At 32.8% G+C, this 25710-nt stretch overlaps 9 protein-coding genes across 10 annotated transcripts; 5 read left to right on the top strand and 4 right to left on the bottom strand.

Moving 5' to 3' along the window:
* The first annotated feature begins 59 nt into the window (after nt 1-59).
* LOC128393183 (transmembrane protein 135-like) lies at nt 60-2807 on the top strand. The gene has a single exon (XM_053353307.1). The coding sequence runs from the start codon at nt 1010-1012 to the stop codon at nt 2465-2467; it is 1458 nt and encodes a 485-aa protein (XP_053209282.1). The 5' UTR covers nt 60-1009; the 3' UTR covers nt 2468-2807.
* A 568-nt stretch (nt 2808-3375) lies between these two features.
* Nucleotides 3376-7059, top strand: LOC128393214 (eukaryotic translation initiation factor 3 subunit C-like). Its single transcript, XM_053353339.1, is given in 5 exon segments — nt 3376-3577; nt 3880-3934; nt 3937-4587; nt 4672-6401; nt 6506-7059. Coding segments are annotated over 5 exon segments (2931 nt in total). The 5' UTR covers nt 3376-3475; the 3' UTR covers nt 6899-7059.
* A 145-nt stretch (nt 7060-7204) lies between these two features.
* LOC128393202 (pseudouridylate synthase TRUB1-like) lies at nt 7205-8718 on the top strand. The gene is made up of 3 exons (XM_053353327.1): nt 7205-7592; nt 7689-7769; nt 7888-8718. Exons 1-3 carry the CDS (start codon nt 7481-7483, stop codon nt 8559-8561), a joined length of 867 nt encoding a protein of 288 aa, XP_053209302.1. The 5' UTR covers nt 7205-7480; the 3' UTR covers nt 8562-8718.
* Nucleotides 8719-8856: 138 nt separating this feature from the next.
* Nucleotides 8857-13581, bottom strand: LOC128393186 (carbohydrate sulfotransferase 5-like). 2 transcript variants are annotated; one of them, XM_053353310.1, is made up of 4 exons: nt 13333-13581; nt 12511-12584; nt 10541-10954; nt 8857-10452 (listed from the first exon to the last, which is right to left on the bottom strand). In XM_053353310.1, the coding sequence occupies exons 3-4, from the start codon at nt 10677-10679 to the stop codon at nt 9158-9160; spliced, it is 1434 nt and encodes a 477-aa protein (XP_053209285.1). In that variant the 5' UTR covers nt 10680-10954; nt 12511-12584; nt 13333-13581; the 3' UTR covers nt 8857-9157. The 2 variants fall into 2 exon arrangements, with proteins under 2 accessions (XP_053209285.1, XP_053209284.1); XM_053353309.1 differs by lacking the exon at nt 13333-13581 and adding an exon at nt 12949-13259.
* On the top strand, nt 11034-12517 carry LOC128393194 (estradiol 17-beta-dehydrogenase 2-like). The gene has a single exon (XM_053353319.1). The coding sequence runs from the start codon at nt 11330-11332 to the stop codon at nt 12440-12442; it is 1113 nt and encodes a 370-aa protein (XP_053209294.1). The 5' UTR covers nt 11034-11329; the 3' UTR covers nt 12443-12517.
* An 893-nt stretch (nt 13582-14474) lies between the features above and the next one.
* LOC128393191 (uncharacterized) lies at nt 14475-16181 on the bottom strand. The gene is made up of 3 exons (XM_053353316.1): nt 14861-16181; nt 14710-14781; nt 14475-14659 (listed from the first exon to the last, which is right to left on the bottom strand). The coding sequence occupies exons 1-3, from the start codon at nt 15923-15925 to the stop codon at nt 14561-14563; spliced, it is 1236 nt and encodes a 411-aa protein (XP_053209291.1). The 5' UTR covers nt 15926-16181; the 3' UTR covers nt 14475-14560.
* A 459-nt stretch (nt 16182-16640) lies between these two features.
* Nucleotides 16641-18691, bottom strand: LOC128393193 (pre-mRNA-splicing factor RBM22-like). The gene is made up of 2 exons (XM_053353318.1): nt 17823-18691; nt 16641-17719 (listed from the first exon to the last, which is right to left on the bottom strand). The coding sequence occupies exons 1-2, from the start codon at nt 18205-18207 to the stop codon at nt 16977-16979; spliced, it is 1128 nt and encodes a 375-aa protein (XP_053209293.1). The 5' UTR covers nt 18208-18691; the 3' UTR covers nt 16641-16976.
* A 65-nt stretch (nt 18692-18756) lies between these two features.
* LOC128393181 (CAAX prenyl protease 1 homolog) lies at nt 18757-21045 on the top strand. Its single transcript, XM_053353305.1, is given in 6 exon segments — nt 18757-19058; nt 19240-19386; nt 19662-20131; nt 20133-20221; nt 20224-20675; nt 20774-21045. Coding segments are annotated over 6 exon segments (1509 nt in total). The 5' UTR covers nt 18757-18926; the 3' UTR covers nt 20993-21045.
* Nucleotides 21046-21754: 709 nt separating this feature from the next.
* Nucleotides 21755-25649, bottom strand: LOC128393172 (protein bicaudal D-like). The gene has a single exon (XM_053353296.1). It carries the CDS (start codon nt 25080-25082, stop codon nt 22638-22640), a length of 2445 nt encoding a protein of 814 aa, XP_053209271.1. The 5' UTR covers nt 25083-25649; the 3' UTR covers nt 21755-22637.
* Between the last annotated feature and the right edge of the window lie 61 nt (nt 25650-25710).

Raw genomic sequence — 25710 nt, 5'->3', positions numbered from 1 at the left:
TTATCGGCTGATAATTCGGCTTAGAGGTTTTTTTAATTTTCGTTTTCAATTAAAAGAAAAGAAAATTTTTTTCCAACTGTTGTTGTTATCAAGTTCTTTTATTTACTCAATTATTCTTATTTATCTTTCCAATAAGTTGATTGATGGAAAAATGATGATGAAGATGAAATAGAAGAAGAAGAAGAAGAAGAAAAAAAATGAAACAAAAAGAGAAATTGGTGAGAGAGAAAGAGAGAGAGAGAAACTATTTTAAGTTCTCTTTTATTTAGGTTAAGGAGTTAACGTCCTGGTCTCTCTCCGTGTGTTGGATCAAAATGGCCTGTCCACTCTTGTCTAACGGGTTCCAGTTTCGATGATTAAATAATCAAAATCCCGATAAAGAATGGAAAATGATTTGTGTGTGTTAAATGATTAGTTAGATGATTGGAGTTGAATTATTGTTGATGAGAAAATGGTGGCTACTCTCTTTCTCTAGCCAATATTTGATTCATTGTTTTTTTTTCTCCTTCTCTTTCATCGTTTCCATTTTCATTTGATTCTCTTTTTATTTTTTGTTTAATTGTGTCTTCTATTGTAAACATACAATCTAAATTGTGATTTAGTCTCGCAATTGTGTTCATCGTCATCATTTTCTCAGTATCGCCGATTGTGATCTTCTTGTAACCTTGTCTCTATTTATTTCTCATCTTGCCTGTTTCATGTTCTCGCAATTGAGAGTTAATTTACTCAATTAACTTGTTTTTCTATTGTTAATTTTTCCTCTTTTTTTTCCATCAATTTAATTGATGTCCCTAGATGATTTACCTGATCTTCTAAAGTTACTAATTACTCATCAAGTATTTTCTCATCTTATCCTTTCAATTCATCATCTAAATTTGGAATCTTCAATTTGATTGAGATTTGACAAATTGGTTTTGTCAACTTTTGGATTCCCTCTCTTTTTTGTCGTTGTTTTATTGCTTAAAGTTTATTATTTTTTTTGTTGTTGTTTCATTGGAATTGTTTGAAAATGCCTTCGATACTTAGTAAATTGTTACCTTTTCCTGATATGGTTTTACAGTTTAATTGTTACGAGGTTGGACATACTTGGACACCATTTTGTTCCCGTGCAGCTCTTGACATTGGTGGTTCGGTTTTTTTTGAAGGACTTAAAATGTACACTGGTGTTTACCTGTTTGGTCAATTGTTGGCTCGTCGTTATGATTATAAATCGTTCCGGGAAACAGTTAAATCAATTTTACGTTCATCAACATTCCTTGGTTTTAATGCTTTCGCAGTTCTCTGTCTATTTTGCTTCAGCTACAGATCCTTGGGTAAACTTTATCTCTCACTAATTGGTCATGTTCCCTCAATTATTGGTAGTTACATGGCGATACACCTTGAGAAACCATCTCGAAGAGGACCATTGGCCTTTTATGTCGCTAATATTGCTGCTGAAACTTTATTCTCAATCGCAGTTTCCAATCGTATTATCAAACCAATCAAAAATGGTGAAGTTGTTTTATTTGCATTAAGCACTGGAATTCTGGTTTATTTTATCAAGAAAAATGGTATTGGACATGACATGATCTCAACAATTCTTAAATCAATCATTGGTAAAGATGAATTGGCTCGAAACAAACCGTTAACAATTGAACGTAAAAGTGATGAAAAATGTGAGGAAAAATTTGATTCTACAAAATCAACTCTTTCATCATCTCGAATAAATTCTGGTTGCAATGATAAACTTTCCAAATCAAATTCAATTCGTTCTCTACTTGTTAAAACTGTCAATGGATTATCTTCATTTCTCTTTAAAAATCATCCATCTTGTCCTCATTCATCTTCTTGTCTTCGCTATTCAATTACCACTTTTCTCCAACGATTTCTCATCGGTTGGACTGGAATCTCAATCATACCGACAATCTTACGATCACCATCATCATTAACCTCAATGTCAAGTTTAACCAAAGGTCTTAAAGATCGGAAAAATATCAACTTTGGCCTTTTCTTGGGTCTCTTTTCATCAACCTTCAAAGCTTGTAGTTGTCTTTTACGATGGTGGGACAATTCATCTAAACACTGGCACGGAACTGTGGCCGGTATGATTGCTGGATCGTCGATGGCCTTATATCCAAGTAAAACAATTGCTCAATACATTTTCTGGAAAATGATGGAAACACTTTTCTGGGAAAATGTTTCCACCGGTAAAATTAAACACTCGGAAACAATTATATGTTTAACTTACGCTCTTGCCTGTTCTCAATTGTTTTATGTCGCTGTTATTTGTCCGTCTCATTTACGTCCCAGTTACATGAAATTTTTAGATCGATTTACTCATCAATGTTTACGTCTTCTCAATCGTAATGTTATCGACCTATTTGGAACCAATTCTTCCGCTGGGTTTAAAACTTTTCTCCCTGATTTTGATCTCAAATATACAAGTAGACAATTCCAAGAATCAGTTCTTGTCTGGACGATACAATAATTCACCACTCAATTAGTAAAGGAAAAGTTTAACGATTAACTTGAACAATTAGGATAAAATTGCAAACTGTGATATCTTAATCAAGTTTTTTCTCTCTCTCTCCTTCCTTAACAATCAAATTTATTTAGTTCAAATTGATTGCTATGGTTAACTACTATTGACAAACAAAATTTACTTTACTCTTGATGGATTTTGTTTACTTCAATTCATTTACTTAAAATCATTCAAGTTGCTGATGATTGTACAATTTGGCTAATTGAATATAAAACTGGATCTTGAAACTGGTTCAATGATTAACTACTTCAGAAAAATTTAATTACTTGACATGGAAAGAGAGAGAGAGAGAGAAAGAGAGAGTTTGGAACTGGAATCAATTGTGATCTACCATCATTCATATGAATCATTACGATAATCACCTTAATGAGGAAATTTGGACATCATTTTGTTCATCATCACAATATAAATTGTCTGATTAATCATCAATTTAACTTCCTGTACAATTAGTTTCCAATTTTCCTCATCATGAAAAAATCAATCACAATCAACGACGATCAAAACAATTATTACAATTTACAATATGAAGATTTCCTTCATCTCATAGAGATTGAAACAATTTTCACGTCAATTAAGTTAAATCTTAAATCAATTATAAAAATTAATTAATTTTGTCATTTTTTCGATGACAAAACAACAAACTCGAAATTAATATTAATACAACAATTTATTTCTCCTGAAATTTTCCATCGCTATATTTTTGATACAATTTAAATTGAAATTTGTATAATTAAATAATTTTCCATTAATCAAATGAAACTCTATCAACAATTAATTAATTTTTCCAATTTAAATTTAGAACTAAAAAGATTGATTATTATGAGACGTTCCCTAAATGTACACGTGAGAAAATTTTTTTTCAGAATTTGTGACAATACGTTTTGTTTTTTAATCTAATTAATTTAATTAATTTAATTGTGTTTATTCTAATTGTTTTGATTAAACAATTTCATCATGAGTGGTCGTTTCTTCAAAGGAGTCTCCGACTCGGAGACTGAGTCTTCGGAGGCCGAATCAGATATTTTACCATCCCGTCCGTTGGCTGTTACCTCGTAAGTACATTCATTGAATGGGTTCACCATGTTGTCTTTAATTAGATTTTATTTTGCTTCTCATCTTAAATCATCTTGTAATTTGGTTTTGTTTTAGTTAATTTGTTAAATTGATTGAATATGTTTTTATATATATTCTATGGGCTAGTTTTCTGTGGGCTTTTGCAGAGTATTTAGTTTGGTGTATTAGTATTTGTGTATAGGAAAACATTTGGTTATCTCTTTTTGCCTGAGCCGGCATTTTGTTTTCTCTCTCTCTCTCTGGTTTGCTTATCAATTTTATTTCTTTGTTCTCAATCTTTACAGAGCTTTCCTGTTAGTGATGAAGAGGAAGAGTCAAAGCGAGTTGTTCGTACTGCTAAGGAAAACGGTATGAAGAGCTTAATACAATCATCAGGCAAATCAGGAATCACAAAAAGATCAAGGATATTTCAAAAATGCTCAGTGGATTTGAAAATTTGACTCGTGCCTTTCAAAAAGCTAAACTGGTCATTGAAAGAGATGAAAACAACAAGATACCAGCTTTCTATTTGAAGTGTTTGGTTGAATTGGAACAATTTGTCCATGAAACATGGGAGGATAGAGAAGGTCGTAAAACTATGTCCAAACAAAATTCCAAATCTTTGGCCACTTTAAGACAAAAGTTGAAAAAGTATAACAAAGACTTTGAAAACGAGATTAACAAATATAAAGAAAATCCAATTGATGATGACAAAGAGGAAGAATCTGAAGAAGAGGAAACAGATGAAAGTGATTCTGATGATGATCAAATGAATTTTCTTAAAAAACCCTCGGAAAAGGATATGAAAGATGAAGCCAAGGAGGAACTCAAAGCTGCTAAGGATGATGAAGATGACGATGAGAGTGACGACTCTTACTGGCAAGGTGATTCTGATGACAGTTCACTTTCTAGTGATGACGAAAAGTATGGTGGCAATCGGGCTAAAAATGTTTTCGAAAGAGATATCGACAAAACCAAAGGACCTGCTAAACGAAGAAGAAAACCCAAAGAAGGTAATTTAAATTTCTCTTCCCTTTGATATTCAATTTAATCAAGGATCAATTTAAATTTTCCAAATTTTTCTTACCAATTCTCAGGTGATAATCGTAAACAGCGTATGTATGGAGATGAAGAGGAACAAGATGAGGGAAGATGGAAAGAGGTATCAAGAGGTGGTATTCTAGGTGAGAAGCCGAAAATGTTCAGTAAAGATGAGGAAGTAAATCATCAATCAGTTATCAAGAAATTACTTGAAATTCTTGCCATGAGAGGTAAAAAAAGGATCCATCGTAGTGATCAGATTGAAATGCTTGTTGAATTACTGGAAATTTGTGCTTTCCATAAATTGGGCCCTGCAATGGACACTAAAATTATCCTCGGTATTATCGCTGCTCTCTTTGAATACAATCCCAATGTCTCACCTTGTATGAAGTCGGAAAATTGGCAGAAATGTCTTAAATTTGCCAATGCATTGTTCGATATTCTATTAGAGAATCCAGAGATTGTTGTTAGTGAAAATATCGCTGAAGAATCTGAAAGTTTCTCTCTTCCCTCTTACCGTGTTCATGGATGTGCACTAACCCTTGTTGAAAAAATGGACGAAGAATTTACCAAACTTCTTCAAGCGGTTGATCCTCATTCACCTGATTATATTGAAAGGTTAAAAGATGAGAAAAATATTTGCACAATCATTGAGAGACTTCAAACTTACCTTGAAGCCCATCAGAAAGGTACATCTTCTGAATTGTGTCGAGCCTACATTTTGAGAATTGATCATCTTTACTTTAAATTTGATCCACTTGTATTCAAAAAGCGAGAGCAAATCCAAGCTAAACAGAAGAATGGAAATCTTGTCAATGGTGATTCTGATTCTGAAGTTAAACAAGAAGAAGAAGAGAAAAAAGAAACTGCTCCTGGTGAAACAGAAGAGATTAAACCTGAAGAAGCTGAAATTGGAGAGACAAGTCTTGAAGTTATTGATCGACTTTGCAAATTTATCTACGCTAAAGATACAACCGATAGGTTGAGAACTCAGGCAATTTTATGTCACATCTATCATCATGCTCTTCATGACAATTGGTTTGAAGCTCGTGATCTTATGCTTATGTCTCAACTTCAGCATAATATTCAAAAAGCCGATATACCTTTACAAATCATTTACAATCGAGCCTTAGTTCAACTTGGATTATGTGCATTTCGACATGGTAACATCCGAGATGCTCATCAAGACCTATTGGATATTCAATTTTTCGGACGTGCCAAAGAACTGTTGGCCCAAGGGTTATTACCCAAACCGCAAGAGCGAACTCCCGAACAAGAGAAAATGGAGAAACGTCGATTGTTACCATTCCATAAGCACATTAACTTAGAGTTAATTGAATGTGTCTATTTGGTTTCAGCGATGCTTTTGGAAATACCCGATGTGGCTGCGAATGAATTTAGTGTACGAAAAAAGGTCATCTCTCGTTCGTTTTACAATCAATTGAGGAAAAATGAAGAGCAACCATTAGTTGGTTTACCTGAGTCAATGAGAGAGCACGTTGTTGCTGCTTCAAAGGCAATGAGAGTTGGTAATTGGAAAGCATGTAGAGATTTTATCATCAATGATAAAATGAACACCAAAGTTTGGAATCTATTCTATCAGGCTGATAAAGTACGAAACATGTTGGTCCAAAAGATTCGAGAGGAATCTCTTCGTGCTTATTTATTCACCTACAGCCATGTTTACGATGTCATCTCGCTGTCAACTCTCAGTGAAATGTTTGACCTGGAAACAAACATCGTCCATAGTATTATTTCAAAAATGATAATCAATGAAGAATTGATGGTTAGTTACACTTTAAAGCGATTAATTATGTTCCATATTTTCTCACAATATTCTAAACAAAACTTTTTTTTTCTCTCTTGTATTTTTGTTTACCCTTTTTTCAGGCTTCTCTTGATGAACCTACTCAAACCCTGATCATGCATCGTACTGAACCCTCACGAACTCAAGGATTAGCTTTACAATTGGCTGACAAGGTAACCAATTTGGTTGATCAAAATGAAAGACTTTGGGACTTTAAATCAACCGGATCATTTGGACAACAACAACGAACTGGTTATCAGAATCGTAATCAAGAACATCAGAACAAGAATTACCAAGAATACGGTCAAAGACAAGAGCGAAATAGAGACAATAGAAGATCAAATTATCACCGAAACAACAACAATAACAATAATAACTCTAATTCTAATAATAATAGAGAAAACAGTAAAAACCACCACAATAGCCACCATAATAACCACCACCATAACCACAACAATAATAGTAACAACAATTGATTTCAATCGATAATTAATCAAACAAAAAAAAACTGGATAAACATTCAAACTTAACGTAAATCAATTTCAGCCAACACAATTAACTATCTAAACAAATCTTTCTGGGAAAAAATGACTTTCGCATTAAAATTTTCCAATTGCTGTTTTTTTCTTAAAAACAATCATATAATTTTGTCTCGCTTTTTTCATCGCAATTAATTAATTACAATTTCGAGTCTTCAAATGTTGATACTCGATGATTTCTCTCAATCAGCTGTTCCAATGAGAGAGTCAATGATTGGATCACATGTTAGAGTCTCTCAAACACATGGACCCTTTTTCTTAGTGATTTTGTTTATTTGTTTCTCTTTTTTTAATTGTTTAGATTTTTTATTATCGAGAGTTGATTTTCCTCATTTAATTTTGGAAACAATTAAATGAAAGTTAATTGTTATTTCGGACTACGAATTGAACTAATTATGGGCTTTACTTTTCCATAGAGTTGATTACATTTATCTAAGATTAATTGTCTCATTGTAATTATATTATTTTCTCGTTTATGTTGAACCTTAATTGGTGTTAATTGTGATTTTGCTATTAACTATGATTAGTAAATCATTGGCCCCAACAGTTAAAGGAATTTTCCCTTTCTTTAAAGAGCCTGGAATCAACAATTATACGATAATTAAATGGGTTAAACTTCACATTACTTATGGTGAGATTTATTTGATTATTTCACGAATTTAGATTAAATTGTTATCCACAAATTAACTTAATCCAATTTCTAATTATCTTGTTGATTGTTATTTAGAATGCGTAATGAATAATCAATGGTACAATCCCTATGTTGATATTTATCGAGCCCTGGAGCCATTTGCATCCGGAGTTTTAGGTAAGTCAACAATTAGAGTCCTAATTGTTACAATTAAAGTCTCTCTTTGATCAGAATATTGTTGTTGCCTTGTTGACAATTAACTAATAATATACTTGATTCTTTTTCCATTTATTAGCAATCGCTATCGGTAAACCATCTCTATATATGAAATATTTAAAATTCTGTGATTCTAATTACACTCTTGATCTGCGAATGGGACAATCAACGATTACCGATTATTTTGAAAGTCCAACAATTGACAGTAAACCTTTTGATCATATTAAACTGGAGGATGTGGAAAAAGTGGCCCGATCATTTATTGGACCTCAAATTCAAGCACTGCCAAAAGCCCGTTTCCTACGTCCACTAGGAATTTATTACGGAGACTATGATCAATCTAATGACGAAGAAATTAAATCATGGGATCAATTCTTACATATTAACAATCAGATGAGATTTGTAGCCGGTGATCGTCAACACCATCGAAAAGTAACCTGCCACTCGATCGAAGTAATCAAATTTAATCCGCCTGATTTAACGTTACAATTAAGTTGTGATGTTCCGTTTTCGGTGAGATCATTTGCCGAAAAGTTTTTCACCGAATTGGACACTTGCGGATCGTTCACTCGAATACTTCGAACCAAGGAAGGTCCATTTACCCTTGACCAGTGTATCGATCGGACAGATTTGTACCTAAAGTACTTGATGCCCGCTTTACGGAAACACACTGAACCATTTATCGACCACGTTAGGCCACATTTGGATAAATTACCTTTTCATGACGATGTGCGAATGGGTAAACAACGATAATTAATTGCAATCGAAATTGTTTCAATTGATTAACTTTCCATCTAAATGTATATGAACAATTTTATGAAACAAACAATTAGTTTTATTATTATCATTGATGAAGAGTTAATTTTCCGCAACTCTTTCAATTAAATTAATCTCCTTTTCTGAGTTTAAATTGTTACCTGAAAGGTAAACATGATTTCAAACTAATTTTCATTGCAATTAGTGATGAATTAACTAAAGTAATCCTTTGATGAATATCAATTGTAGTTGTTAATATTTGTTACAAAAGGAAATAAATTTTGCTCAATGATTAAACATAATAATGAAATTTATACACAACAATTACAATAGTTAATTGAATGAAAAGTTAATATGGTACAAAATATAATACAAAAGCAAATGAATTAAATTGATAGTAAATAGTTATTACATCAATTTAGTAATTGTCTAATTTTAGGGTGTTGTACATTAATTGTTGTCGATATGAATGATATTAATCAATGGAAACACATTGAAAACATTTCAAAAATGGCAAGATGAGATCGTTGGGTCAACAATTAGTGTAATTACCTTTAGCTAAATTTGTTTACAAGTTAATTTGCTAATCATCATCATAAAGAATTAGGTAAAGGTAATTTATCTTCCAGTATATCGTTAAAATTGATTGAATTGTTTTCGATAGATTGAGAGTTTAAATCAATCGGTTTGTAGCCTAATTGTTGGAAAACAGTTGAACATTTATCTTGAATTTCATTGATTGTTGATCCATTTAAATCTTTCGTCCATTTGGCTATTACTTGTTTAGAGCTTCGTCGAATTGAATATGGATCAATGGTTCGATTATCGGGTAATTCGGCCTCAGTATTGATTCGTAGGAAGCGACGAACGGCCGATGTGAAAGGTAATCCAAGAGAAGTGAATAAACTTTTCCCTACTCCATAAGGATCAAGGGAAAGATCCTCGTGTCGAATGGCAATGATTTTATCTCCATAAGTGTCGACCAAACGTCGATAGGCAACCAGGTCAGAATTATAATCGTCACACATTAAATTGTAATCGCCACAAGGTGTTTTGGTGCACCATTCAAGTTTAGAACGGGAATTGTGTACAGCACGAGGATCACGAACTAGATAGACGACTTTAAGGTCAATTGACTTAGGTAAAGATTGTAAAAGTTTTTCCGTTGACTCGAGACTTAACCGGGTCACTTTGATTACACGATATTTGGTTCGCAGGCAAAGTTGACTTATAAAATCGGGATCATAGCACCAATAGCGATGAATATTACAAAGGCTCCACAGAAAACGATTCCAAGTTAAAAGAAATTTATTCTCTTCTTTTCTGATCCAATTAACATAACCTGGTTCAGAGGTGAAAGTGCAAGAGTAAATGTTTGATAGTAAAGAGAGAGCAGCGTTTTCTTGATCACTTTGAATTTTATAGTTGATTTGAAACAAGTGTAAAGGCTCAAAGGAGTAAAATGTTTTCCAATTTTGCTGTAAAAGGTCACCAATGAACGATGAACCCGCACGGAAATGTGAGACCAATAGAATGTAACGAATAGGTGATGAGGCCGAGGAACCATTGATTATCGGGAAACTTGCCAGTGGGTCAAAGGTACGGAAAAAAGCTCGACGATTGAGTTTATCAAGCCAACCAGATGAGTTACGACGATGATCACGAGTCGATAAAACTTTCAACAGCATTTCAATTGATGAGAGTTTATGGTACGATGATAGACGCGAACGATGTTTGGGTCTTTTGCGCTTCTTATGGTTCGATCGAACTTCATCTTCGAGACTTTTTAGTACATCATAATTCTCGGTATTCAGGTAAATCTTAAAGTTACTCGTTCGATTGGCGAGAAGATTTTTTATCCTTACAAGATTAGTCTCGACATCGATTTCTGTTCAAAGTAAAGAAACGAAAAAACTTCCAAGTTAATCAATCGATTAAACAAAAATTAATACAATTAATTGTGAGTTAATGATTACCATTAGAGTTTACATTTCGTGGCGTTAACATTAAATTACTGAATCTTGACCAATCCCATGTTTGATTTAGTCCATTTTGTAAAATGACCATAACCATGCTACAGATTATGAATACGATGAAAAGTTGAAGTTTCTGCATGATTTTTTGCCGATTGTAACAGCAATTAGATGATTATTAAAGTAATTAATAGACGAATGAATAGTTTGTACGTTAATTGATTCGTTGATTCTCAAAGGAGTATAAAAGTTTGCCATTCTTTGACCATATTAATGGTTTGGTTAAAGTATCTCAATCAAGGTGAGAGGTCAAGCTCCAAGATTGACCATCAGCTCATATTGATTATCTTGGACAATTATTTGATCAGTTTGCTTCATCTCGTTCAATACAAATCAAAGTAAAATAATCAACATTAACTAAGAAGGAAAAAAAATTAGAGAAATGAATCAATAATTAGTAATACTAATATTTACTTGTAATGAATGTAAGGATGAGGATGCTGAGAAAAGGGGGAAAAGAGGAACCAGTAATAATTTGTTTTCTTTCATGATCTCAGCCCCGATAACAAGTTGGATCAGGTCAGTCTGGTTTTCCGTTGATTGGGTTATTAACAACAGTCTGAAAGTTAAATCATTTTGACTACGTGTCCAAAAGTTTAACTGACCATTTTACCCCAACAGAATCACAATTAATTTTTCTTTCATCAACTTTGATCATTAGTGAAAACTTTGTTAACCAAGTTAATTGTTTTGATTGGATAAAATATTTTCCTCTCATTTATAAGCATCAAAATGATTAAAACTATTGGTTATTATTTGGCTTTGGTTTTGGCCATTTTTTCAGTGTTATTTTTGTTTACCTGGTTAACAGTTTACGAATCGGTAACCTGGTTATTGTTAATCACGACACTTGTTTACCTTTCGATTAACATTGGAAATCTAATTTGGCCTGAGGTTCAAGTTATTCCAAAGGAAATGATCGATGCTAAAAACAAGGCCGTTCTAATTACTGGCTGTGATACCGGGTTCGGTAATAAATTAGCCCAGAGATTGGCTCATTATGGTTTCTATGTGTTTGCTGGTTGCCTTGAGCCTGAAGGTTCGGGTGCTAATCAATTGCGAAAAAATTGTCGAAACAATGTCAAAGTGTTGAAATTAGATGTAACAAGCGATGAAGATGTTAAATCAGCGATTAAGATTGTCGAAGATGGTCTTAAGGGCCGTTCTTTATGGGCTATCGTTAATAACGCTGGTATTTTAATCTCAACGGAAATTGAAATGGGAGATATGACTAGTTTCACTAAGCAAATGGAGGTTAATTGTTTGGGAACAATTCGGGTTACAAAAGGATTTGTACCATTGATCAGATCAAGTGGATCAATTGGTGGAAGGGTAATTAACGTTGGATCGATTGCTGGTAGACATTGTATTCCCGGTATGGTTGCTTATTCGGTTTCAAAGGCTGCGGTCATTTCATTTAGTGAAGGGCTAAGACGAGAATTGAAAAAATGGTCAATCGATGTGATCACAATTGAACCTCATTTGTTTAAAACAAATTTAACCAATGATCAGGTACAGAAAAAATGGTTAGACGAAGCATGGAAAGTTACACCTGATTCGGTAAAACTGGACTATGGTCAAGATTATCTTGAAGGTTATCAAAAGTTCTTGAACATTATTCTTGATTCAGCTCGACCTCAGGTTGAAGCGGTTGTTGATACAATGGTCATTGCGGTCACTCATTCATTTGTATCACCAGCTTACAGGGTTATGGGTCATTTGGAAAGGATAAGAGTTGCTCTCTATGATTATCTACCTGTACGATTACTTGACCTGATATCTCATCATTTGGCAACAATTTACACAGGTAAACCAGCATTGGGTAAACCAGATAAACAAAAATAAAGTGACCATCATGTCAATGGTAATCTGATGACCATCAACGTTGTAAACAAAGAGATAAATTAACTTACCCAATAAGATTGTTTCTCGTGTTTCTTTTTCCCATCAAATGATTAATTGATTGATTGTGAGCAATTAAAAATTTCTATCAATAGAATTGGACAATTAAAGAGAAAACAATTAAAATTAAGCAAAAACAAAGGTACATTTCAATGAGAAATTGAAAGAAGGTCAAGTTGATAGGTTAACCTAATATTCAGATCGTTTGGTTTATGTTGTTCAATTGAGTTTATGTGTGTTGATCTATTGATTAGAATTAGAATCAGGATCAATATTCTATTGGGATTAATGGTAATTATTGGAAAATGATTAATAATTTAAATCGGTAATGGAAATTGAGATGGTCAAGATTTGAGAAGAGAATGGACCAAGCCCATTAGGAGAAAGTTTTGTCAAGTTATAGAGAGAAAGAAAAGAAAACTAGAGATGAGAATTGAATTTTCTCTTACCTGATTAACACAATTTAGAATATTGATTGACCAAAACAATTAATTAGAAAGAACAATTAACAAGTGAAAGAATTGATGATGAAAAGATAATTAATAAAAAGATGGAGTAACAAGTGTAATTAGAGAAAAGTGAAAATTTTAAATTCTATCCAAATATTAGATTGAGAAGATTATGAGAAACCATTTAATTGATTATAATCTAAACACAATCAATTGTAGAGAATCACAATATAATTAAATTGTTAATGATGGTTAACAACAATTAAAAGAAAAGGTAAAACAAGGACAATGAACAAATAAAAGAGTGGAAAATGTTTACAGACAAAAAGGTAAACAAACAAGAAAAAAAAGTGAACACTTTTTAGTAAGAAAACTGAAAGTTACCTTTATGTTAATAAGTTAATTAGAATTGTTGATGAGATGATGATGAGGATGATTACGAATTATATTAGTTGGGTGAACATTTTTGTTTAAATTGTTGTTCATTTGGATGATTTAGATTGGAGAATGGACAAAGTTTCTATGAAGAAATACAAAAGGAGAATCACCAGAAGCAACGACACAAACTGATCGCCTAAGGGCAAGTTTCACTTTCAAAGAAGAAGAAGAAAAAAATTCAATCGGTTGAAAGGGATGAAGATTATTCCAATGATGATGATGAGGATGATGATGATGGTCTTGCTTAGCAAGTTACTGATGGCGAAATGAATTTATCATGAAAATAACAACAGAAAAGCAAACAAAACTTACAGGGTGTTAGTTGGTTCGAGCTTTTCTTTTGAGAATAAAATTAAAACCAATCATCCGATTGTTGTTTAATTTAATCAGCAATTGATGATTAAATATTGTCAAGTCAATTAGTTAATTGTTTAAACTTTTCTGATACAATTTTCGCTGAAAAAATGAAATTTAAACTTAAAAGATTCTCATTTAGTTGATAACTAATTCACTTGGAGTAGTTACGAATTTGAGTTTCTTGAGCAATTTACAAATTGTTCTGGAATCGGTTTAATCATAGTTTCGATCTGAAATTCATCAGGATAAAGTTATCGTTATCGAAATCGCCAAAAAATGAACTAATCACCCTGTAATCATGATGAGAATGGGAAATAATAATGATAACGTTGCAACAAGAATGAAATTTTGACCGGACTAAGTTAAATCCGGTTTTCTGTTTATTATCATTATGATTATAACTTTTTTTTACATTTATGATGATTAGTTTTGATTATCTGATGTTAACTATTAACAATTTAGTTAAATTTATTTCCATCATCATTACCATTCATTAAATAATTCAGCCAATGTTAGTGTTTGATTTGGTTGTGCTTAATTTTTGCAACAATTTTAATTTCTTCTCATATTATTGATGGTAAAAGGGTTAAATTGTTTAATTTAATTACATCTCTTTAGATTTTAGTTAATTATAATAAACACTTTTCATTTCAATAGTTACAATTTAAGGTTAGATTTTGATTATTGTGTCTTTTTGTTTAAATTGGTTATAAACATTAACATGAGTCCACCATTTTCCAATAGAAACTATTGATTAAAAGTTTTGGTTTTCCATTAGCAATTAAGTTTGATTGTTTAACATTTTCGCTAATTGTAATTAACTTACCAAAAGAAAATGATATGAATCTAAAGTGTAAAGTCCTCCAAGACTGAATCCAATTCTGTGAATATTGATTCGTTCACAAGTTGATAAAAGCTAATGATTGAACAATTAACTAACTGATAGATCAACAATTTAATACTAACCTTTAATTGCGTCTTTAAATCCAGTTTACAATGTCTACCGATTTGATAGTTAACTTTTTGGCAAATTAAAGCCTATCATTTGTATGGGAGGGAAAAAGTTTCTCCAATTAATAGATTGTTGATTTGATTGTGGAAAATTGAATTTGATTACCTGGTTCGCTGTGAATGATGATAACATATTGATTATAACAATTGAATTAAATGACATACAACCAACTGCGAGAATAAAATAATCGAATAGGCCACTTCCCGTTCCAATGAAAAGACTGACAAACATTGCGAAATTACCGGTACCCGTTACGATGATTATCCCGTAGCAGAAAACTTGACCCATTCCAATGGTCATCTGATAGATAAAATTGTAAATTTTATTCTGTTGGACTAAATATTTGACCGATTGACCATTTTCATTGGTCTGATCTTTATCGACAATCAATTGTTTACCAAATAATTGATTAGATGCCAATGAAAAGGTGACAAAAGTGATTATCATTGAGATGTGAATGTACAACCAGATTGTCGGGTAAGCGCCTAAGGTGAAAATGGTACAAGTGACAATCGTCCATAGACCAGTGGTCAGTAAACTGATTGTACTCGAAAAGTTGATCTGATTGGTGTAAAAGGCATAAATAATCCAGGTCGAAATTGCGAAACAAGTTATCGGTGTTACGATGAGATAAAACTGTCCAAAAATATAGAAAATTTTTCTCATACTCGAACAATGAGAAGGTGTTAATTTAAATTGTTCACAATTAATTGCCGAACTTTTTAATCGATAATAAAGTGTCAAGGGTTCAACTCTACCTTTTCTTTCAGTGTAAAAGCCGAAGTATCTTAGACCACAGGCCAATAATAGAAGCATATTGATCATCATTGTTTGGATATTATGAACCGATGAGCCGATGAACAGGTCACCCAGATACATTTGGACATTTGAGTTCGATACGAAGAGAACGACAAATCCTTTGGCGATGGTCAACAAGCCGACGAAATCAAGGGTCAGTCCGATAATGTAATGTTTCCGTGTTATCCGATTGACCTGTTGGTACCCACGAAAGGTACAGCACCAACGGAGTCCAGATTTTTCAATCAAATTAAGTAGTTGGACAATTAATATTGGTGTTGATCTAATTGCTAACCACCGATGGATAATTGATTCGGTCCGGTCAAATTCACGATATTTTTGATTGGTCATATTGTATTTTCCATTAATCATAAATAACAATTAAAAGTTCTATATTGTAATCAACACCACAAACTTTAATTAGCAGAGAAAAGTGTATTTAAATTTACATAGTTAACGAAGTTATTGTAATTCATTAATTGTAATTGTCTTTTGGAAATGTTCAACATTTCATTTTTTGATTTCTGCTCAGGATCAATCACTGATCTTTATGATTAATCACGCAATTGATTCATTAATTTAACGATTAACTTAATCAACTTTGACTTTGTCAAAAATTCAACTTCCCTTTTTATATTATTATTACTTTCGCAATAATCAAGTTCACTATTAATGATTGTGAACAATTAATGTTCATCGTAATCAAGAAAAAAAGATACATTGTTTTACCATTGAAAATAAAAGACAAAAATCAATTTCTATCAAAGATTAATTAAAGAACAATTATTTATAAGATGATTAATCAAATCAAATATCTGAACGGAAATTTGATTAGACTTAAAGTTTAGTTCGTTGATCACAATTGAATCAAGAGATTTAATCAATAATCTTTATAGATGTGATTATTTAATCAACTGATTGTCTTGGAATCGAGGTAATAAGTTTTCATTTAAAGAAATCAAATGAAATTGTGAAACTTTTTCGACTCCTACAATTAACAATTAAATTAAATATAAATTAATTTTCTACGAGTTTTTCATCATGTTTTCAAGATTTCAATTATCTTAAATTGTTGGAATGCAACTGATTAGTGAGTTGATTCATTGCGAATCAAATTTAATGTCTGGAATCATTAGAAAAGTTAATTTAACTTGATTTAGTTTTTTTTAACAGCATTTGAAAATCAATCAACAATCAATTTAGATTTGATTTCTTTTTTTATTGTTATTTACACTTATGTTATTGGATAAGTTGGTTTTTGTGTAGATCGATGCAATTAATTTAGTTGTACAAATTACAGATTAATTGCTGTAATTTTGATGCTACAGAAAAATAAGCATACAAAATTGGTAGTTGATTGATTGATCGATTAAATGATGAAACGAAAAAAAAAATTTGATGAAATTTGCTTTGTTTTCGTTCATTATTTTAAAGCATGTGAGCCCATTTGATTTGGATCTTGAGATGGATAGTGAATCATTGGTACTTGGGATGATGATGATGTTGATGGAGCTGAAGATGAGGTTGAAGGAGTTGGAATAAGATAATCAGGTGATCCAATTGGTAATCCAGGAACGGGAGCAAGTTTTATTTTAGATTTTTCATTATCTCCTTCGCCCATGGTTCCTCGTTTGGCTTGAGCTTTACCCCAACGGATAACAAGTTTCTGTCCATTAATGATAAGTTTACCGAAAGATTTGTCAATAGCATATTCAGCAGCTTCTCGAGTTACATAGGTAACGAATGCACAATTTTGTTTCCTTAGAATAGCAATTGAACGGATCTCACCAAATTGATAAAAATGATCGCGTAAATTTTTCTCTGTCATAATTTCACCGACATTACCAAGATAAAGGGTTGTGATTGATTTATCTTCAGGTGGATGAGGTCGAGGCATTTCAGCGACCCTTTTTAACAGTTTCTCGGCCACTGGATCATTTTTACCAAAATAACGATCTTTAATATTCTGTTCTGATAGAGGATCTTCAGGGTCAGAGGGTTTCTCGTGTCTAAATGGACATTCATCTCCTCTTTTACATTCACCTTTAACCCAGAAAGAGCAAATATGAGGTCGATTCCTTTTGTAGTAAGGTGAATTACGAGCTAATTTTGCTAAAACATCACTTGGAGGTTGAGATTTATGAGGTCCCCAGGCTTCACTTGGATCTATATAATAATTGGAGGGATAAAACAATCACAGGTTAAAGTATTTAAATGATGGCTTATTAAGGATGTTGGAGTTTATATATGTATTAAAAATGATATTTACCTGATTCACGAACTGCTGCATCTAAATTTTGGTTAAAATACTCTCGGTTTACCTCATTTTTAGGTATTTCTTGGTTTATATTCAAAACATTATCTCGTACCTGAACTGGAAGTCCATAGTTTAAGTCTAATAAACATGTTTGGCAGACATTTTTAGCTCGAGCACAGGTTTGACATACTTCGGTTTTCTTGTATCGCATTTTATGACCTGGACACCATCGGAAAACGGTAAATGGACGATTACAAATTTTACACTCAGAACCATATTGTTCTTTCATCATTCTCAAATAGGGATTATCACCACAGCAAGTTTCACATAAAATAGGAAATTCTGAATCTTCCCAAACTTGCCGATTGTAATGAGATGTACCTTTGGATAAGGCCATTTTTCGTAGTATTTAGAGTTATATAAAACAAAATCAATACACAATTTAAACCAAGAAAACCAAGTAAATGACCAAACAAAATAAACCGAAATTAAAATTTTACAACAAAAGAAATCCTCTTGTCAGCTGTTTGGTAAAGCTCACGATTTACACTTTAAGCTGTTTTTTTCGGCTCACGATCACAACCACAAATAACTATCCACTTAATTGTTCACTTGATTGTCATTGTTTAAATTAGTTTAGACATCAGTATTACACTATTAATAATTCACAATTGATAAAGGGCAGAGGGCCTGAGACTATCAAACCAACACAGAAATAGAGTAATTAAAGATGTCAACAGCTAATCAACCTTTTCTTACCTGTACGCTTTTATTTCATTGTTAATTGTTGACTAATTTGTTCCTGTTGTATTCAAAAGGTGTCACATAATTTAAGATTGTTGAGTTAATTGTCCATTTAATTGGAATAATTAATTTTCTGAAAGGCGTCAACCGAAAGGAGATCAGCTCGTTGAGCTCTACAAAGATTCGAATCCAAGAGAATTGGTATCGGGATCCAACCGGTTTTCAAGCTGTTCTTTTGTTGGAAAAATTAATTTTTCGGTTTATTTGAATTAGTCATTTAATTTGATTTTTTCTCATTCAATTGTGTCTGATTTTTTCTTATTACTCTATTATTAATTAGTTAATTAGTTGATTCTTTTCTTCAAACTGAACATGTTTGACTTTGCAAGGGAAACTTTTCTCAATTTACGTGACAATTATTGGAATCCACCAACACTTTTTTGGGCAATTTTCATCTTCTCATGGATCGTTTTTATTTGGGATACTTACATTGGATGGCGTCAGGTAATTAATTAACTAATTGACTTCAATGATCTTTTAATATCAATGTTAAATCGTTAATAATGTTGATCTAGTAATTACCTTCCATTTGGGTTAATTGTCTCTTTCTAATTCTATTGTCTTTAATGTCTCTAATGGTTTTGTGTTTTGATTTTCCTTTTTCTCTTCTTTATTATGTTTACAGTTTCGTATTGTATTGCGAACAACCAAAATGCCTGTGGAATTATCTGGAATCATGGATAGAGAAACATTTAACAACGCTAGAGCTTATAGTATTGATAGAACCAAATTTACTCTATATTATCATGCATGGAGTCAATCGTTTTCATCGGTAATTTATAATTTTTCCACTTATGATGAATCACTTTTTGTATTAATGCAACATAACATGTGCTCATATTTGACAGATTTGATTTAGAGTACAATTCAAATTGCCAATCATCTACTTGTGAACAATTGTTTCTCTTGTACATTGTTCATTAGGTGCAAACAAAGTAACAATCTATGAGCACTAGTTGTCGCAATTATTGATCATAGAGATGCAAAAAACGCCTTGAATTAGTTGATTAATTTTCGTTTGATTTTGCTGACTTTCTTTTTCATTAGATTATTTTACTCTATGATCTGATGCCACTTTTATGGAATTTTTCACTGACACTTATGGAACCTTTTGGTTTTGACAAATCTTATGAAATCACACGAACATTGGTGTTTGTAAATGTTGGAGCTTGTGTCTCAAAAATTATCGATCTTCCCTGGTCCTATTATTCAAACTTTGTTATCCAAGAGAAACACGGTTTTAACCGGCAAACCAAACCTTTTTACGCTAAAGATCAGGCCAAAAAGTTTATCGTCTCTCAAGCGATCACAAGTCTCATTTTACCAGCTATTATTTGGATTATACAAAAGGGTGATGATTATTTCTTCCTTTACCTATGGGGATTCTGTTCACTTATCGTACTCCTTATGATGACTGTTTATCCCGATTTTATTGCTCCTCTTTTCGACAAGTATATTCCTCTACCAGAAGGATCACTTCGAGAAAAGATCAACGTTATGGCACAAAGTCTTAAATTCCGTTAACCAAGTTTACATTGTCGAAGGATCTAAACGTTCATCTCATAGTAACGCTTATTTATATGGTTTCTATAAGAATAAGAGAATTGTTCTTTCGATACTCTCATGGAAAATCCTCCTAAAATGAGTGAATCAACCGAAGAGTTAACAAACGAGGATAAGGAAAATATACCAGAAGATGGACCATCAAATCAAGAACCAGCTAAAGTTTCAGCAACTGAAACTTTAAGTGAAGGAAACGGCGATTCACCAGCTGACATTTCACCTGATGAAGATGAAGGAAAAGATATAAAAGAAAAGAAGAAAAAAGGTTGCAATGATGACGAGATTTTAGCTGTTCTTGGTCATGAACTTGGTCATTGGAAACTTAACCATGTTTTCATTAATTTAATTATCGCCGAAGTCCAAATGTTATTAACTTTCATGATTTTCGGTTTCCTTTACAAAGATCCAGTAATTTATCGGGCTTTTGGCTTCAATGATCAACCAATTCTAATTGGACTCTTAGTGATAACTCAATACATTTTTGCTCCTTACAATGAGGTATTTAAATTGACTTTATCTTAGATAATCAAAGATTATTTTTATAATTTAAAACTAATTATCTGTCTGTTTCTGTTTTGCTCAATTCTTTCGTACAGATTGTTGGATTTTTGATGACTTGTCTTACTCGACGTAATGAATTTGGAGCTGATAATTTCGCAAAGAAAATGAACCGAGCATCTGATCTAAGAAGTGCCCTAATCAAGTTAGGAAACGATAATCTTGAATTCCCTGTATACGATTGGCTTTATTCAGCGACCAATCTCTCTCATCCACCTCTTCTTGAGAGACTTAAAGCACTTGGTAAAATCGATTGACTAAATGTTTGAGAAAAAGAAAGACAAACAAAAAGACCATGAAAGAAACAAAAGTATTCAAAATAACAAGAAAAGACTATTTCCTTTTCCTCTACAATTGCGATACTTTTATATAAAACAATTTTCAATTCAACACTCACATTACACACAAAAGGAATATGGATTAATGTCTCTTTCTCTCTGTCACCTCTCATTAACCGAGAAGTTAATCAACTTCCAGTTCAAAATTCATCACAACAAACATACTTACAATTTTATCGCTTTTTTATTCATCAAATCGCACTCTAAACAAGAAGACAATGAAGAAGAAAAAAAAAGGAGAAAAGAAAACAACTACATAAACAAAAATTCCAATTAAAACAAAAGAGCTTCAATTTCTCAAGCCTTGGAACAAGCGGAAAAAAATGGTCCACCCAACAATTAACTTGATTGAGTTTAAATCAAATCTTTGAAAAGGAAAGTGATGAAAAAAAAAACGATTCTCTTACAACAATTATAACTAAATTTGTATTGATACCAAAATAAATCAATTAAAAGTAAATAATCAACATCAAATTAAGATTATCAACTTGATTACCAAATTTCCATCCTAATTAAGTTTACTTAGAAATTGATTATATGTTGATGAGAGAAACAAGAAATTATTAATTAAGAGAAATTTGGTCACAATTAAGGTGATGATTTAATCTTGTTTTTAGGTTTTCCATTTTGTTTTTGGTTCAATTGATTAGCAATCAATTGATTAAATGATTAGAGACAATATTTTTGTTTGGTTTTCAATTTGTTTAAATTAAAATCATCAGTTGATTAATAATTGATTCTGTGGACGGTATTGACTTGATGCAAATCATAACCTACATCGTGCTTGATGAAGCCTCGAGAACAGTAGTTATAATTATAATAATAATAATAATTAAAATGAATTAATAATAATTATATAGTTGATGATACTCATAATCATCAACGTTGTCATCAACAATAAAGAAGTTGATTATGTTAAGTGAATTGTAAAAAAATTTGCTTGACATGGAGATTGAACAATTAAAATGGGATGAACATGAAATGATGACAGTTCAAGTAGTTTTCTCAATTGTTGATTATCATCATCATAATGGTGACAATTTGTTTGGGGAGGGGCAAAAGGGTAACATTTAAAATCAGGGTGAGTAGAGGGTAAACCAAGCAGGCAAATTGTTGAGAAGATCAATTTTTTTGTCTGATTGTGATTTTCATTTGAATTGAAACTATTCAGCTTTTTGTTTTCTTCTCATACTCAGTTTATCTGTTTAAATTGATTTGATTCTGTTTCATGATGATGAGTTGATAACGATAATCATGATGGTAAAGATGGTTAACGATGATAACTTTTGATTGTTGTCGATTTTGTTGATCGTTATCATCCACAATTAATCCGTTAATCGTTTAGATTCTCGAGTGAGTTTACTTTTTTGGGTGCGAATAGATTTTCACTTTTTCTTTTACATTCGGGATGATGATGATGATGAGAATTTGTTGTTTGTTTTGATTGCATTTTTTTCTGTTTAAATGTTCATTGAGACTCTGATCAGCGTGATTGTAATTGCCCTTTCACAATTTATCCATTTTTTTTTGGTTGATTTGAGTTATAATTTATTTCTAATGATTTTCAATCTCCTCGTCCGCTTTGCGGTCTAGATGCATGATTACTGGGCGATGAAGGTGGCCTTGGACCGCCTAAATTGCGAGTGAACAAAGCTCTCGTACGATTTGGACCACGAGATAAGTTTGACTTGTAGGCTCCATCTTTAATTGTGGCATTTTTACCTCCGCTGTTTGAAGGTGATGAAAGTAAATTACGTTCTCGGTCCATTTCCATTTCTTCAACTTTTTGGGTTAAAGTTAATTTCTGACCGATGGCCATTCGTAGGAGAGAGTTTAAGGTTTTCTTTTCGTCTTCGGATGATTTTAATTGTCGCTGGTATTCATCGATTTGGGCGACATACTCTTCACATCGGGCAGAGAACATTGACCTGAGAGAGGCAAAAGTGGCAGCATCTTCTTTTAACGCTTTCAATTCTTTCCTCAATTTTGTCATGGTTTTGGTTACCACGGCCTTTTCAGTTTCGTATTTAGATTTTAAATTGGCCAGGGCCACTTCGGCGGTCTGTTTATTGGCCTTGAGAACGGTTCGAAGGGTAGCGATCTGTTCTCTCTTTGTCGCCAAAAGAGCTTTTAATTTGATCAACTCTTCCGATGCATCACCAACCGAATAGGGTGAAGGTGATGAAGCAATTCCGGAAGAATTGGTGGAAAGGGAATGTTGTTGAGAGGCGGATGATGTATTATTATTTTCGGTGGTAATTTTGGTTCGAGCGGGTGTTTTCATTTCGATAATCAATTCAACTGCATTGTTCAAGTGTCTCATCTGATCGTCAATGGTATCCATTGTCTTACGACACTCGGAGGTGGCTAGAATTCCAGATTTCCAATTGGCTAAAAGTTTACGACTTCGTTCATCAGTTAAACGATCTTTAAGTCCTTCCGTTCGTAGGCTTAAAGGTGCTTCCGATTTATTTGCATGATCTAAAATAATTCGATATGGTTCTTCACCGCTAACGGAACAAATATGGTAATAAAGGGTGGCCAATTTTTCCGATATCCGGTTAAGATCTTCAACGGTTGCGATGGAACCGGAAGTTGTTTCATCGGCAAAATTGTTTAAAAGGTCAAGATCCGATGTAAGACTATCACGAATGAGTTCACATTCTTTTAATTGTCGTTTAATTTCATTGAGTTCATCTTCTCCTTCGGGACTTTCTTTTGATTTTCTTATTCTATCACACAATTGACCAATAAATTGTTTACATTCAGGGAATTCAGTTTCAAATGAATTAACCATCTCATTATTGCCTTCACTGTTAATTATATTGCTGATATGATTGGTTAACTTGGAAAGTCGTGACTGTTGAGCCAATAATTCAGCTTTCGTTGATTCCAATAGATTGTGAGTCTCACTGAGTTTAAGGGTAAGTTGATTTTTCTCGTTCTCAGCCAATTCTAAACCTTTTTCTAGCTTCTTGATTTCGGTTAGATGAACTTCACCGAAAAGAGATGAAGGTTGTGAGGTTGATCCATCATGGCCATAAGAATCGTGTTCAGATCCTTCACATGCATTCCTTGCATTTAACATATCAGATTCCAATTGGTGGAGTAAAGGTGAAGATCCTTCCTCGTCAAGTACCTCGCCGGCCGATGCATCAGCTGACACTTGACTCTCGAAAACAGCTAACCCTGGAAATCGAAGGCCAAAATTGGTCATGTTTAACATTGGATCACTGGTTAATCGTTCGTCTAGTTTTTTCTTTAGCTCGTATTTTTGTTCTCTCTCCGATTCTAATGCTTCCAATGCTTCTTTCATCTGCTTTTCGGCGATATTTTTCAAAGTTTCAAATTCTTCAACTTGAAGTCGTCTTAGTTCAATCTCTTCATGTAAACGTCGAACTTCGTGTTTAGCAGTCTCATAATCGATTTGATTCGATTTAAGATTAGAAACGGTCTTTTGTAAACTTATATTCTCATCTTCCAATTCATTCATGTCACTAGATAATCTTGATTCTCTCATTTTCAGTTCTTTTATCTCTATTCTCATGTTTTTCCTTTCCCATTCTGAGATTTCCAGCTGCTTGGATAGATCGCTATGCTCAGAGAGTAACCTTTCCTTTTCTGCTTCCACTCGAGCCAATTCCGAACGAACCAATTTCAATTCTCTTTCAAGCTCATGTAAAGCGGTCGCAAACTTGGCCTCCTTGGATGCAGATTCTTGAAGTAAACTCTCCTCTTGCTCGATCCCTCTGTCCGCTGATACCTTTTGACTTGTCTGAAATGAAGCGAAAGCATTTCGCAAGGCTTCCAATTCTGTTCGAGTTGCTTCGTGTAAAGATTCCAGTTCATCGTATCGCACTTGAAGTTTATCTTTTTCATCCAACAAATGAAGGCCCAACTCAGCAGATTGGTGTTTCTCTTTAGCTGAAAGGGTGAGTTCCTCTTGAAGCCTTTCAATCTCCTTTTTAAGGGCATCCCTTTCAGAAGATAATTTTTCCACCTCACTCATGGTAAAACCAGAAATAATTTATTACCTTTTCACAAGGAAAAGAGAGATAATTTCTCCTTCGTTTTCTTTTATCACCAGGTCATTATTTACACATAGAAAAACATCCCGAAGATGTTTAATTTTCTTCTCAATAGAAGGAAGAAGAAAAAAAAACAACACAAGTCAAAAAAAAAGGAAGAGGAATAGATGAGCTGATGAAGATGATGATGAGAAAATGATGTTGATTGTTTACTAATACGAATTATTAGTTAATATTGGTGCTAATAAATACTACAAATATTGAAAGTTAAACAGAAATTAACACAGATGATGATAAACAAGAGGGATGAGGAAATCGGAGAGAGAGAGAGAAATTATGAAAACAATCAACATATGAGGGAATTGAGGTGAATTGTTGAAAAATTTATGATGATGGAGAGATGAAGATGGGGATGAGGATGATGAGAGAGAAACAAGATTTAGTAATCGATTAGAATTGAGAATCATACAGACCAGAAAGAAAAAGATAAATAACAAAAGAAAAGAGACTAACAAGTAAGAGAAGGAGAAAGAGAAATTAGAAAAAAAATTTTCTTCTTCCACTTAGTTTACCTTTAGAACAATTTGATCACCAGGTGACTCTCATTCT

Source organism: Panonychus citri, unplaced genomic scaffold (assembly GCF_014898815.1).
Source record: "Panonychus citri isolate SS breed McGregor unplaced genomic scaffold, ASM1489881v1 Contig00138, whole genome shotgun sequence".
Classification (NCBI taxonomy): Eukaryota; Metazoa; Arthropoda; class Arachnida; order Trombidiformes; family Tetranychidae; genus Panonychus; species Panonychus citri.
This window is presented reverse-complemented; position numbering and strand designations above follow the sequence as displayed.